Raw genomic sequence first — 15,999 nt, 5'->3', positions numbered from 1 at the left:
GTGAAAGATTTTAAGTGCTTTGGTGAAACATTTGGTTGGAATGTTATATCATATCATAGATAAGACAAACTCGAATCAAAATGTATAATTGAAATAAATAGCTTGGTTGTCTTTTGCAGTTAAAATGAACTGATCTTATGAGGTTTTATGTTGGCTGTAAATGTTTGCTTTGAAATCGTGTGTGACTGTTATAAACTGGTATTGCACATTATGTGTATTTAAATGAGAAACATTTGAAAGTAGTGTGCACAGAAATATAATCTTTGAAATTTCACAACTCCATCATAGGATTGTTTGTAATTTGCTTTTAAGTTATGCTAAAAAAATGCACTAATTATATTGATCCATGTTCACATGACAGGTTACAATGTTTTCCCTTTTTTGTTAACACAAGTATCAATGAAAATGAAATGATATTATGTTATTAAAGCTATTAACACATTAAGGCTTGACATACTAGTGGTTGTTCAGTTAAGAGATTTAAGCCTACCATTTTCCTTACAAACAATTCATTCTTCACTCAAGAGGGTACTTTGAGTCATAACACCTTAATGATGATGATTACGAAGCATTTGCAATCACTCAACACAAGCAAAGGCAAGATTAAAGGGATAGTTCACACAAAAATGAAAATTCTGTTATCATTTACTCAAGTTGTTCCAAAACTGTAAAAAGACACTTTTCCAATTCATACTATTGTAGTCAAGGATGTCCCAGAACTGAAAATTGCTTACGTTCTTCCAAATATCTTTCTCTGTGTTCAACAGAACAAAGAAATTGATCCAGATTTGGGACACCTTTAGGGTGAACAAATGGTAACAAAATTGTCATTTTTGGGCAAACTATCCCTTTAAGTTATCTATTTGGTGATAATTTTTACTCATGGGCTAACTTTGTAGAATGATCATAGCAAAATTGAAGTATAAATTGTGGTAAGTCTGTGTCACACCATAAGAAGAAAATGTCTAAAACATTTAATGTTTAAAATATGAATAAGCACAAATTATTACCCAACAGATCTATGTATAGATTTATATAGATTCAAGAATAACAAAAGAAACAGCGTTGTGAGAATTATTTGATTTAAACACATTTGCTTTTTTCCACCATAAAGAACTTTTTAATATCAAAATCTCTTGTGTTTTTAAATATTTTTTATCTTTGAACTATTCACCAACATTAACCATTTCATTAATTATATTTTATATCATTTCATTTTACACATATTTTATGTTAAATTCATGCATATTATACCTTTGGTCAAACTTTGTGAAACCAAAAAATGCTCATAATATTCATAATTAACAAACTTCAGCAAGTATGTAATTGTTTTGGTTATTGTGCAAATGTTTAAACATGCTACAATTGGACAATTGTGTGGTTTTAAATAAATTATATAGTAAGAAAAAAGTTTGCTTATAGTATTAAATGTAGTAACAAAAACCTACAAATATTTTAATATAAAGGAACGTTTAAAAAAAAAAAATGTCAATATTAACTCACCCTTTTATGACGTGACTCTCCTTCATAGAACACACAATGTACCACAGTCACAAAGGATTTGGACAACATAATGCTGGGCTAAAAGTATTTATGTGTGATATATTAAACACGTTTGTTTACTATTCTATAAATTTTGATCAACCTTAGTTAACAAACATGGAAAAAAAAACAGGAAAAAGCCACCAGATTTTATATAGATATATTTTCTTAATACAGTTGCAATTGATTTGATACATTAATTATTTACACAATGTATTCTCATTTTGCTAACAAGGAAAAAGCATTAGTACATCACAAAGTCAAACTCAGGAAACAGTTTCCTGTTTGAGGACCTTCTATACAAAACAAAAAAGAAACAACGAAGAAACAGTTGTCTTGTCATTCGATGTCCTAGACCAGAGTATATTTTTCTCAGTTAGAAGACAAACTGCATACCACTCAAGCACATGCAAAAACCTTAAAACTGTCTATGCAATCCATCTTTGTTAACTGTTATTTTGCACATTTTTAATGAAGGTTTACCCTCAACCTACACTCAAACCATGTCTAAGCTCGGTAAGAATCGCAAATGGTCTAAACAGAAGATACAACTGCTTTATTCTTGAAACATAATGCAAGATAAATGTACATGTATACAGAATAATTAAGGCTGTGTTTAATGTGCATAAGAAAAACTATAATAACCTACTAATTAAAGGGATGAATTGCAATATTACCGGTGCAAAAAGGTAAGGTGCACTTTCAAGAAGATGAACTAATATGAGCTTTATATTAAGAGCTAGTCATGAATCGTTGTGCCATAATATGGCTCAACAGCGTAATGCTCATCCTTGGCCCCCAATCCGTGTTAGACAACTTCAACTGGTTGCATATGAGGACACCAGTGACCACAGTATCCCCGGGAAAGAAAACTAAACTTATATTGAGCTGAAGCTGGCGTGGAACTGCTGACTGTAAAGTCTTGTCTTATCGAAAAAAAAAAAAGTTCTCTGTATTTTTCAACAAAGAAGGGAAAAACAGGTCTCTGTTCAAACCTGACAGCTTCACAATTAAGAAGCAGACTGAAATTCACCACACGAAACAGCACTTCCAATGAGTCAACAGCACTCAAAAGGTAACATCTCTTAGAAGTGCTTAAGAAAACTGACAAGGTCAGTCTGCAGATACCCATACCATTACCGTTCAATAGCATCTTAAGAACATTAAAATAAAACTTTTCTATTAACAATTATATGTACATTTTATTTAGATGCATTACTTTTTACTCCGTCTTTAAGAGTGTTTGATTATGAATTTCTAACTGTTACAACTAAACTTTGATTCATTTTGAATGGTTCATTTAATCACTAAGAGAGGGATTTTAATAACAATCACCATCAAGGATACAGAGAAAAAAAGACCAGGAAACTTGCAAACTATATGTGAGATGGTTGCATTTGCAAGCAGACCAGTTTTGTTTTTATATCAGACTGATTTTATTATCTTCGTTTTTAAACTATTACGCATCTCTACACTGAATGAAGCACATGGCAGAAAAACATGAACTGGAGTGCGATTTGTTGACCAGGAATGGGGCAATGTGTACATTTCTCTCTTACTAACACACACGTGCACACATACACATTTCTGCAAGGCCCTCCGTCCCCCTCCTGCCTAAAACTCTTCTGCATGAGGGAAGAAAACAGCAAAACAAAAGGCAGCCATTGGCCAGCACACAATAGGAATATTAATCAATCAAAAGAGACAGAATCTCAGGGAACTCCTTATCTCCACGAGCAGATTCTCCATGTTTTTTCCAACTCTCGAAGCATTAGTGCTCTGAAGTGTCCGGAGCTGCAGGAGAAGGGAAACATTCTAACCTTGCTTTCTTTGCACCCTAGAGGGCGCTCTAGGGCTGTGAGCTGCCCTGGCTGTCCGGATCGGTACCAGAAGAGCTTGTGTCCGAATCAGAGTCATTTTCTTCCGGTGGGCACTTTTCCCGCAACCGCTTTTGGATTGCTCTGAGACGGGTCAACAGACCCTGATAGTCAAAACGTCCTCTCTTCTCTCCAAAAGGATCCTGTAAGGAATGCAAAGTAAAACATCACAAATCGATGAGAAATGAAATGTTGTTCTCTGAATATTACACTTACTTCTGAGCTAGAAAAAGAGAATGAAAGTAACTGAAACTGTTAACAAGGTAAAAAATCTCCATAAAATGTGAACTTTGAATGTCGCACAAAAAAAGCTCCAGGAAATGGTAGTAGTAGTGAGTGCTTTATATGAAGTTCTGTATATTAAAAGAGACTTGAGATCAATACTGAAGAGAATGACTCAATACAGCTGGAGGTTTGGTGTAGTTTTAGCTAAATTGAACGTATGCAATCATTTGCTTTTTTAACATTATGACGACAATTGAAATAGCTTAAAAGGAGTCACAGTGGAAAAACAAATGGTGAAGACACGCACACTCAGAAGCAAACACACACGCACATGCATGCACACAATGTTAGAAACAATCATTACCTGCATGTTCTGCCCTTGAAGATGAAGACGCTCCTTGCAAACTCCCTCATAGAAATCATAGTACTCCAAGAAGGATTTCTCCATCACATTCCTATGAACAGAAAATATGTTCTAGATTCAACAGCATTTGAAAATAAGAGAGTAAGGAATTGACCAAGGAACTGACTTAGGCAAAAGTCCCAGTGAAAATAAAAATTACAGTGCCTATTTTACATATAATATTGCAGTGTTTATTGTAAAAAGTTTATCAATGTGGGTCATTCTCTTTTTCTAATTTGTGTGCCCTCATAACCTTTAGTTAAAATTTGAAAATGCACTTCCTTCCTTATATACTGTCCATCTTAAAGGATGTATGTTAGACGGCTTGGGCGGAGCATCCGTTAACTCCACCCTTCAACGATCAATCTGCTGCCAATTCCACTTGAAAATCCAATGGATGTTTTATGCATCCAATCAATTAGCAGAGAAAGACGAAAGCCACGGACACTATTTTTTATTAATAAAAATTCACTAGAAATTACATTTCGAATGGAAATGCCTCAAAAAACGAATTTCCGGTTCACAGAGAATTTACCTATAAAAATTAATTTGGAAGTCGTACATACTCAATGCACTCAAGGGTTTGCAGCAGAAATGTCAGGCTTTTTACGTAAATGCTTTTTACACAATTTTTCCTTAATATGTGCATCATTTTCATAGTGAAATTATAGTTATATGTGGACAAACTTCTAGTTATTGGTCACTGACTGTATTTAGATTTTTCCTCTATGTAGAAAAAACATATCTTGTATCATGGAAAAGTTTAGGATGGCTTTATCTAATAAAATATAACAGGGACTAGCAAGTAACGAAAAGAAAATACAGGAATTCAGGAATGTGTTCAAAAATGGGACACTTGAGGCACAAATTCACAATCACTCACCACAAAGCTTCGGGACATGGCACTTTACCCTCCAGCATATCACACACAGCAACTCGCATGGTCTCGTGCCGTATACACTCATTGTAATTTTTGCTGTCCCCTGGATGCCTTTCCTAGCAAACAGATGAACTATATTGAACTATATGAACTGTATGCATTCACTGTGATAAAAATAAAACAATAATAACAGAGCAGAGCAAAAAACATACTGAGCTTTTATGAGTTTACATCACATAAGGTTAGTCAAAATTAACAAAAGTGCATTCCTGAACTTCTAGTACCTGCTCAAAGCCAGGTTCATTGTGGTATGGGTTCTCTGTCATTAAGGATTGTATGGATATGAGAACAGAGGAGATGCTCTGAGCGGGACTCCATGCCGGCCCAGTCCAAGTGCTACAGGAAAAGAATCAAAGAGGAATTGAAATGTGAGATTACAGATCATACGCGGATGCAGGAAATAATACAATTCAAAAGCTGTCATGTGGCCAGACCAGTTTCCACAACACAAATACTGTGTGACTACTATATTAAAGGTAACTAGGTAACTAAACTAAATGTTATGATGGCCTAAATAAAAGTTGTGTAAGAATACAATCGCACAAACAAATAAAACCAAGCTCGCAGATACCTCACCGCTCTTCACATAAATCATCTTACCCGAGGATGCTGAGGCACACTTTGCCATTTCGGTAGAAGTTGGGGTTAAACCGAACAGTGTTGTGCCCGGTAGTGATCAGTTTGACCCGTGGAGGGTGGATGGGATAGTCAGGGGGACAACGGAACAGGAAGAGAAAGAAGCCACCCTCATAGGGCGTGTCAAAGGGGCCGGTGATAAGGGAATGAATCTGTGGAGGCAAGAGGGGGCGGGGCTTATTTCTCAAAGAAGGTATCTTTAAATTATCTGGACCATTTCAGCAGAAATAAATTACAAAAACATAATTAAACAAACTACTGTGCCAAAAACTTATACATAGAGATGGTGCTAGACTTAGTAACTAAATAAAAGCCACCTCACTAAAATTGTTATTGTGTTTAAAGTTCTTTTCCATATTGGTTTAACTAACTTTATTTGGGGGAAATACCATACAGTGTTACTTTACCGTTGTGCATGTGCAATCAAAGATTTATCAATGTTTGGTAAGAATATAACAAAAGAAGGATGAATTGAGAACACAAGAGAGGGAGATAAGCTGAAATACTGTTCATGAAAACTTACCTTGGTCATATCATGAGGATCTGGTACCACAAACATACCCGGAGGAGGTTCCTTATAGATAGACATGATATCTCTGTAATATGAACAAAAAAAGGAGAATAGGAGTACAAAAGGAATAAAAGCAAACACACCTCATTCACGATGTGTAATAAATTGCACCAGTTTCCTCAAAGATAAAGAAGTGTCAGTAGCACACACCCTGTGAATAAAATCATGAACAAGGAATGATTTAAGATTTAAGGTAGGGATGCACCGATCCGATCTTCGGATCGGAATTGGGGCCGATACGGGTCTTTTTTGCTGGATCGGGTATCGGACTGACGGGTTCTCTTAAATCCGATCCGTTGCGATACCCGTGGATGTTACTCTACAGCTTCAAAAAGTATTAACTATCAGGAAATTACCATAAAAGTTGTCATGGACTGTATTCGATGTCATGTTTTGCGATAACTTTATGCGAGGAATAAACCAATATAGCATAAATAAAACAACTCTGACATCCGCTGGTGCGGTCATCTGTCAATTTCCATCTAGCATGCGTGTGTCCGGGAACAGTCAGGACGTTACGCGTTCCAAAGTTTTCATTATTCTTCATAATCGCTAGATATTAGACTGTGGTTTTGTTTAAAATGCATTTGCCGGAGACTGTACTCGCTGAGTGTAACGTTATTAGGTTCAAGCACTGGAAGCGGTCTATGTTATGCATCTTCATACACCATAACTCTTTTTTTTTTACTTTAGGATGTATTCTCTTTGCGTTATAACTGTTTTGAACTTGGGAAGAAAAGATCCCCGCGACATCAGGATCATCAGTATCCGGGATGCTCGTGAGGGAAGTGGGTGCATTAAGCGCATGACTTTAAATAACGTAAAAGCGAATGTATTAAGCGCATCATTTTGTGTCCAGGATGTGCATGAGCGAGTTTGGAGAATTTTATACTGTGATAGTTTTGTGTAATAAACACGGATTTATTTGTTAAACATTTTGTACGTATCTAAGCTTTATGAGAACACATTTTTGTTTTGTTAGTTTAATACAGCACTTAATTCCATTAAAAAAATCATACTTTTCTACTTTTAAAAGTAACAATACTTAAGTAAAGGAAAGTGGTAGATTTTAATGTACTCATGGATTTAAAGAAAGAAAAAAACATTTATTTATGGACTGTAGTGGAATAAGTATGATGTGATTCATACTGTAGGGAAGTATTTTTTGTCCAAAGTACTCTGATAAAGTACAGATATTTTAAAATGTACTTGAAAGTAAACATGCTTAAGAACTATCCACCTCTGGCAATAAAAGATAAAATATGCAACTCTACTTTGATCAAGAAAAACAGTGCTAGTATCGGATCAGGATCGGTATCGGCCGATACCCAGAATCCAGATATCGGAATCGGATCGGCAAGGATAAAGTAGTATCGGTGCATCCCTAATTTAAGGCAAAGGCAAAGTTAAAGTAAAAATAAAGATTTTGCAGATATTTTGAGAATCATCTCTGGTTTTGTGTCCATACTATCAAAATATCTTCTTTCAGTATAAAAAGTCAATGTTTATTAATAAAGCACTTTTTTAAAAACAGCAAGTGTTTATCAAATACACTATTTGTATGTGCATAAAATAATATAGTTATCAAAAAGTCCCTGACACCGAAAAAACGGCATATAAGTTTTGAAAGATGTGAAAGTGAGTTATAAATATAAGTATTTTTAGGCAAACTAACCCTTTAGGTAAACTATAGGGAAATACTTTCGTTTTCTGTATGGACAAGTTTTCTTTAATAGTTCTCAACAGATATCTGTCAATTGGCACAGGCAGAAGTCACTGTCCCAAATCATGCGCCTTATGCAGTAAAATGATACACCCTTAAGAAAGAATTGCCAAGGTATAAATATAGTCAAGAGTGTGGTAACCATGTTTTTAGGCAGGTTACCATTTTCTTTGGTGAAACTACAGTACATTTGTGGTTATGCTACTATTCAACTTCCGTATGCAGGTATACATTTTGTTGGCAGATGTTTGTTCAACTCTGCATACCAAAGTAAACCAAGCAGCACTGGCTGGCTTACACCATATGTTTACACCTAAAAGTTAACCAAAGACGCAAAGAGCGCATGATAAAAACAAATACATCGCCGTTCACTTGAAATACCTTTTTATCCGCAGAATGCATTGTTGAGACGCTTTCTCGTTGTCCCAGTCCGTGCTTAGCGTGGGGTCCCAAGAGGTCGCGTGAATTTGGGACAGGAGGCCCGCTCCGGCCAGATTCGGCGCGCCGACCGAAACACCAATACCTGGCGGAAGAGATGGAGGAACGGCCGCAGGAACGGCGGAGTCGACGGCGTGGCTCAGTACACCGAGTGCGCTCTCCACAGCAGAATTCATGGTATGCGCGATCCCGGGGGCGACCACAGCCAGGCCGGTGTCTGCGGCTTCTGCTGGAGGCGGTGAGGATGACGAATGCCCCGGTATGGAATTACCCAAACTCGCCGACAACAACTGGGTGCCGTGGCCCTGAGCCGTTCCGATGGAACCGTTGGCTTTCTCTCCGATGCCGTCCGCCATAGATTCGCGGAAGAAACTGATTCTTAAGACCAGCTGTCAGATAAACCAGTTTCTTGTACAAGGCAAGAGTAGAAGATCAGAAGACTGAAACAACTCCTACATAACGTTACTCTCCCTTTTTCCTCTTCAACCACGATTAGATAACCTGTGACGAAATCAGCGCCGATTTATTGTCTTAACTGAAGTGGAAACTATACCTAGAAAAACATTTGACATGAACAGAAATGAGTAAAGAAGTCTATGGTATACACGCACGTAAACGTAGTTTTCCCCCTTTCGGCCAGGCCTGTTTAGCATCGTTGTGTCATTTTGTGCACTGCCACTTCCTGCTCCTCTGGGAGGAAACACTGCCGCCTAGCGGTACTTGCCTGGAGGTGTGTCAGGGAAAAAGAGCGAACAGCAGCCCGGAGAATGGCATGTGGGAGGAGTTAACATCAAAAACGGCAAGTGGGAGGAGCTTAGGCCGCAAGTAGGCTGGATTTTCACGCGGTGATTAAGGATGGGAGATGGTAAAGAGACAGTGATGGAAACACTATTAATAATTACATTCTCAACGTAGTTTAAAGTTTTGTTTTATCACAAATGCACCAAATGAATATACAATTAAAAGAAACGAAACGTTTTGTTTACGAGCAAGGCAAGTATTGGTCTACCGGAAGTTCAATGCAACGTGAAGTTATGGCCAGCATGGCATAATAAAAGTTTCATCAAATAAACACTCGGCAATACAGATGTCTTTATGTTAATATAAAAATAATAATTATGCCTATTCTTGTATTTTAATTTCAGAAACCACAATTTCTCTTAACTACGGCAGTTTCTATTTATGTTATCAATTATTATTATGATCATTCACTGCTGTTTTGACATTTTGTTCTACCGTCAAATTGTGCTGCCCTTTCACGTGAATTAGGTTTAAGGTTTGGGTTGGGCGAGGGCTTAATTTTGTATACAAAAACACAAAATATTCCATGCCACCAACTGTTGTATTGGATATTGAGATTTGTCCAGCAGGGGGAGTAAGGCATTGTGTAGGCTGTTGAAGGCTGTGAAGAAGCGTAGTGTGTCGCGCCAGTGTATGCTTTTGTGCGCATGTCTGAAGCTGTGATGGGTCCTCATTAAAGTGACCATCGAGAATTATGGCCTTATCTGAGTCTTTTTTTGTTAGTATCCCAAGATTCTACACCAACTGTTGATCATAAACCAATACTACAACACACGACATTAAATAAACCAATCAAAATCTTCTGGAGGTTTGTACAGCCCACTTGCGGTTGACCCGCCCATCTGCACCTTGCTTTTTACCAAATGGATGAAATACACCACAAGACTTTTAAAATCTGAACAGATTTAAAAAAAACTAGACGTCATACACTTGCATACAACTGTTTTTGAAAGTTTCGGATAGAAACACAATTACTGATCAAATCGGGAGACTGGCACAGTCTTTCTGCAACAAGAAAAGACTGAAAATCGGTGCAAAATTTTGTAGTTTATTTTAGGCTAAACTCACCTCCATTTAATTTCATATTTAATTTATTTTATGGTATCGTTGTGTATTACATTGACTTCATGGATGTATGTAAGCCTCGATGCATTAAATGTTTTAAAACAGTTTTACAATTTCATTCTTTTGAAATGTGTGTGTTGTTTGCATATTTTTATGTTGCATGTTTTGCCTCCCTTGGTGAAAAACAAACAACATTAATTCGAATGGTTTCAATTAAAATACCATTACGAACGATTAGCCTTTTCCATTAAAACATTTATTTTTTGTAGTGTGTTTTGAGCTTCACACATCTCACTAATAGAATTCATCAAATACATTATAGTTTTCATTAAAACCAATACAATTTCCATTATAACCATTAAATCCATTACATTTTCAATTGTGTGTTAAGCAGGGCTCTTTTGTTTATTTCAACAGGATGGTTTTTATATATATATTAGTACACTTTAAAATCATTTAAATATGGTTACCGTGGTAAACGCTAAAAATTATATTAAATGCGTTACCTTGTGAGAAATGTTTAGTGCCCATTGGTAGTGTACTATGGTAGAACAAAGCCAAAGCTTTATAGAAAGAAAGATCAGGTGGACGCTTGAAGAGCCTCCTAGCCAGGCCGGCCGTAACAGGAAGAACAGGAGACTCGTCACATATACCAAACTACAAATTGGGTTGAGAATTTATTTGACATTCCGGTAACACTTTACAATATAAAGCACTAGATTGTTAGTTCAGGCAATGTCAGAATGCAATGAAAATTACATTATAATTTATTTAAATCAAACGTTGCGATTAACATGATTATACAATAATATACCTTACATCATAAATAAAGGCTGTGAAATTAGTTGCTCATATGAAATAAGACCTTACTGTAGATAGTTTCCAATATTTCTTTCTGCCAGTCTACAATATTTCTTGAATACCAACAGTGTTTTAAAGCTAAGGGGCACAGCACGAATTTAAATAAAATATGAAATTACACAGTGCATCAAAAATTTGAATATTACAAGGGGCTTCTCCAATGTGTCTATGCTGTAAAATATTTACTGTAGATTATTTTGTAATTCAGGGGTCGGGTTCAACACGGTGTTTTGTCAGTAGTATCCTAGTGAACCCTAGTGGATGAGACACACAACCTAAAGATCAGATGATTTCCACAATGAAGTGAAAGCTAAATCCTAAATAAGTGTGTATTAGATCAGACCAGAAACCACACTAAAACTCCAGCAACTTGATACTTCATTGCTTGTCAATACCAGGTTTGACTCTATACCAGAGATGCCTTTAGCTGATACTAAATATAAAAGGCCTTTATTTACTACAGAGATGATGAACAAACACGAAACAGATCAAACAGATTTCAAGTATTTATTCTGATGGTCTGTGAAGAGTTCTTACATATAACTTTCAGAAAAAGATAAATGGTACAGGGGAACATAAAAAGGGAGTTTTGTTGGAATGGCATAGCCACGGTCTAAGCTGTGTGTAGAGTTCCAATCTCCAGAATTTAGTTGACTGTGTGTGAGAGAGCAGATAGATAAAATTCACATGGCGAACAGGATGAGGAACGCCACCATCAGACAAAACAGACCCATGGCTTCAGACAAAGCGAAGCCCAAAATGGCGTAGGAGAAGAGCTGCTGTTTCAGAGAAGGGTTCCTGGAAGAGAAAAAGTAGTAAGCCATAAACTACAACAAAAAACATAATATTTCGAAAAACAAAATATTTCATCCTACAGCTTATTCAGTCAGTCTAAATCACATTGACTGTCTTATGCATATTTCTTACAACCAAATTAAAATGCTTGGATTAAGGGTCAACAATATAAAAATCAACGTGCAAAGTCGAGATATAAATAAATCATATTGATCCAAGACATGCAAGATGCAGGGACTCTTCAGGTGCCCAATGGTACTTGTATTTTGTATGCCTGAAAATAAATGTCTGGCATCTGTACCTGCTGCTATCATTGTATATTGAGTCAAGTAAATTGACCCTGAGATACTAGATTTTCTTATATGAAAGAACAAGAATGAACCTTGAACAAGAAATTACCTGGCATAGCCGATAATGAGACTGCCGAACACTGTTCCGATTCCAGCTCCTGATCCGGCCACACCCACAGTGGCAGCACCAGCACCAATGAACTTTGCTGCTGTGTCAATGTCCCTGGATACAGCACTGGTCTGGAACCCCCGGGCTACATTAAGAAGGGATGCCTCACTGAGTGGCAATAAAGTTGTCTGAGAGGGAGAAAAAAAAAAATGGTATGGAATCATAACTCAGTCATCATTATTATGTTATTACCATAACATACATTTCCAATGTGTCAGTCTGGCATTATTGAGAGTATATAAAATCAAAATAGCAAGAATCAGAAACAAGGACTACTCATGAGGATGGCATGTTACCTGCTCACTTCTTGCTTCAGGTCTGTTGAACAAAGACACTGAAACGGGCCGCGCCAGAACCCTGGAGCCTCCACGGAGCTGGAAGGAAAGCATCTCTTAGAAAAATAACTACAAAAGTATGCATATTTATTTATAACAAACGATTTTGACTTCACTTTAGATTTGAAAATAGGCATTATTGTGTGTGCGCGCAAAGCATTTAAATGCAAGTCTAATTCAAAGCACTGTAATTTTCATTGGAGTCATTAAATCGAAGTCAAGAAAAGGCACTTTATAAGAATGGGCTTTCGGAGGTCATCACTAAAATGTGACAATACTATTGAATACATACCACAGCAGGTGAGGTCACAAACTTAGCACAGGCATACATGTTTGAAGCCTGTGAAGAGAAATGATGGACAGGTGTAAGGCAAAGTCATAACAGAACAACTTTCAAGCATGGAAATAGATTTCATACCATTAAAGATCACAAGTATGTAGAGTTGGCGACGAAGCACCAAACCCTTTATGTTTTGGTATTTGTGCTTACTGACTAGAAATTCACTCAGTTAAATTAATGGGAAAATCAAGAAATCAGTTATTTCCACTTGCTTAAAACTTAACCTTCCTTATAAATAATTTTCCATCCCCAGGTTAATCAAATCCTGCATATAACTGTCTTCTGCGGAACACAAAAGATGAGAAATGTCAGGCAATGTTGTTTGGCTACCAACAAGCTCAAATATATATTTTGGGTTCTGCTGTAGTAGTCTTCATACAGATTGTCTTGAATGACATTCAGGTTAATAAATGATGGTGTTTTAATTTCATAAGTACATAATAGGATTTTCCAAAGTGATCAATTGGTGTGTCTGTAAGAGGGACATCAACAAATCAGTCCAGTCATGAACTCTTGTAATACAATTCATTAGACAAAATTGAAAACTCTGCGAGTGGAAGTCAAAGAAGACACCCTATATTACAGGTCACCCTTCACACAGAAGTCTGAACAGCCGGTCGAATCTATGATGCCTTTACACACTTCGAGGGGTTAAAACAGCAACTCTGGAAACATTAAGACAGCACTTTAACTTGACTTATGCCTAACGTGCGTTTATTATAGCACAATAGCCTCCCATTGCATTGGGGCTTGCGCCCATTGAAGGTCACCAATGGCACTTTGATCGTTACTTTTAACTTACAAGTATACACTGCTCAAGTGTTGTTTCGAAACTAAATACAGAAAACAGACAAAACGTGTGCCTTAAAAATGAAGACGCAGGCTAAAGAAGTTTTAGGGAGCGTTCAGGCTGCTTTGGGCCCAGCGCGAGTCAGACATTTTGCAAGTGTCAAAGACAGGTTGTGAGAAAAGTAAAATAAAACCCCTGTGAATACGAAAAGCAACAATACACAGCAAATATGAGTGCCACCTATAGCAATACTTGTTCATTTACCCGTTCAGAGCCTTGAAACGTGATATTGGACGGAGTCATTCATTCATTCATTTGCAATGACTTTGACAAGCGGCTAGCAAAGCTTTAGCAGTGCGCTTTTATACCACTCACGGGTTGCAAATACATGAACATGGCCAGTAACTATTGCGGATGTTCCTTACTTTTTAAATCATCTGATTGCTCCTCATGTGTCTCAAAAAATGAGTGCAAAATAAACGTGACTTACCTATCGGACACAGCACACAAGGACCCGGGTGTCAGAAAAAAGCTGGAGGCAATGAGTACGGCGCGGAAGTATGTCACCTTGTCTTTTATAAGCTTTGGAAGCATGTCCTCAATCCTGATTGGGTAGGTGGTCTCGTTTTCTTAATCTGATTGGCTGCCAGAGATGTCTGAAATGAAACATATCGAATCAGATGCGTTGTCAAGAAGGCGGTCTCCAAATGATTGGCGTAAATGGTTAAAGGAAGAAAGCCACGAAACGCATCCCGTGTCCCTTCTGTCTATTGGAAGCTTTGGATGGAAAACCCGCCTATCAGGAAATAGTTGAGAGGAAGAAGGTTGTGGCTGGAAAGAGATACAGCTAAGGCCGGAAGTGGTGCAAAATGTTGCAAATAAATTACAATAAAGGACATTAGCTAACGCCTACACCTACCCCAACCATAAACCTAATCTTTTATTATAAAAAAATATTAATCAAATGTTGTCAGCAGCGTTAAAAACTATGCGGTACTGAAGTGGAGTTTTTTTTTAATATTGTACAAATCTCATACAAACATGTATGCCAAAGCTCACTACAGACTATTACGCAAATTAGTTAGTTTTGATACAGCCTTTAAAAAAGAAGGAACAAAAAAGACAAATAATCTACAATCATTATATTTAACATAGATTCTAGGTTCTTGTCTGTTAAGAATATGCCAATCTTTATAGATGTTACATTCACAGGATCTATTGAACAATTCTTAGATTGAACCCAACCATGAAAAGCAGTCCAAAAATCTTACAAAAGTTTACAATGAAAAAACATATGCTCACTGTTTCTTTGTCTGTTTGACAAAAACTACAACAATTATTCTCCCAATTAAATCTATTATGTAAAAAATAGTTAGATGGATACATATTATTTAAAGTTTTAAATTAAACCTCTTTGGCTTTAGGAAAGACTGTGTAATCTATAACGCTTTCTAATTTTATTTGCTACTTCTTCGCCAAATTCTTTTAAAAAGTAATTTCTCTTCACTTGACCAGAATAATATAGCTTAATAAGTACCTTTCTCATAAACTTGTTTGTAAACTGTTTGCTGCATACTTTTATATCTTCAATACAAAGCATTCATGAAATTTCAACAGCGGATTTAGATCTCTAGAGGGCGACATGAACACTCTTTTTGTGTTTGAATCTTGAAAGAAATACAAAATGAATATTTTGCAAAAACCTATATACATTTAATTTGGTTTGTTACAAAGAACATGTAAATGTTGATAATTTTAGAAAAAAGGGTAAAAATTAAAAAATCATGTAGATTCTCTAAAGAAACACATTAGTGACACAGATCCTAAAAAAAAATCACATTATAAGATTTAAGCCAACCTTATATCTTAACATTATAACATTTTGTAAATATAAGCAACATTTAACTATTCAAAAACATTCATGTGTTCACTAACACCAGGAATATACTCTTTTACAATTTTCAGTCAATGCATACCATCTAAATGTACTATGTGTTAAAATCTGTTGTCATGTGTTCTTACATATTTATTCAGGATATCAGAAAGCAGATATAGTGGTTGTGTATTGAATACTTATGGCTGATGTATGAACAGTTTTCTTTACACTCTGTGTGTCTATATCATTTTTACTACCTGCCTGAACAAGACCTTTTATGGATTACAGGCATGATAAATCAGACCTAAATCTTTCTTTACTA

General features: G+C 36.4%; 2 protein-coding genes across 2 annotated transcripts; both read right to left on the bottom strand.

Annotated features, from left to right (window-relative positions):
• Positions 1-1,686: 1,686 nt before the first annotated feature.
• Positions 1,687-9,375, bottom strand: ube2z (ubiquitin-conjugating enzyme E2Z). Its single transcript, XM_056753777.1, has 8 exons — positions 8,967-9,375; positions 8,299-8,856; positions 6,147-6,219; positions 5,588-5,775; positions 5,212-5,323; positions 4,931-5,043; positions 4,009-4,099; positions 1,687-3,562 (listed from the first exon to the last, which is right to left on the bottom strand). Exons 2-8 carry the CDS (start codon positions 8,709-8,711, stop codon positions 3,392-3,394), a joined length of 1,161 nt encoding a protein of 386 aa, XP_056609755.1. The 5' UTR covers positions 8,712-8,856; positions 8,967-9,375; the 3' UTR covers positions 1,687-3,391.
• Positions 9,376-11,575: 2,200 nt separating this feature from the next.
• On the bottom strand, positions 11,576-14,397 carry atp5mc1 (ATP synthase membrane subunit c locus 1). Its single transcript, XM_056753898.1, has 5 exons — positions 14,292-14,397; positions 12,964-13,011; positions 12,633-12,710; positions 12,277-12,464; positions 11,576-11,880 (listed from the first exon to the last, which is right to left on the bottom strand). Exons 2-5 carry the CDS (start codon positions 13,000-13,002, stop codon positions 11,766-11,768), a joined length of 420 nt encoding a protein of 139 aa, XP_056609876.1. The 5' UTR covers positions 13,003-13,011; positions 14,292-14,397; the 3' UTR covers positions 11,576-11,765.
• Positions 14,398-15,999: the final 1,602 nt, after the last annotated feature.

The sequence above is a fragment of the Triplophysa dalaica genome, chromosome 7 (genome assembly GCF_015846415.1).
Source record: "Triplophysa dalaica isolate WHDGS20190420 chromosome 7, ASM1584641v1, whole genome shotgun sequence".
Taxonomy (NCBI): domain Eukaryota; kingdom Metazoa; phylum Chordata; class Actinopteri; order Cypriniformes; family Nemacheilidae; genus Triplophysa; species Triplophysa dalaica.
The sequence above is the reverse complement of the archived record's forward strand: the minus strand, read 5'-3'. Positions and strand labels throughout refer to the sequence as shown.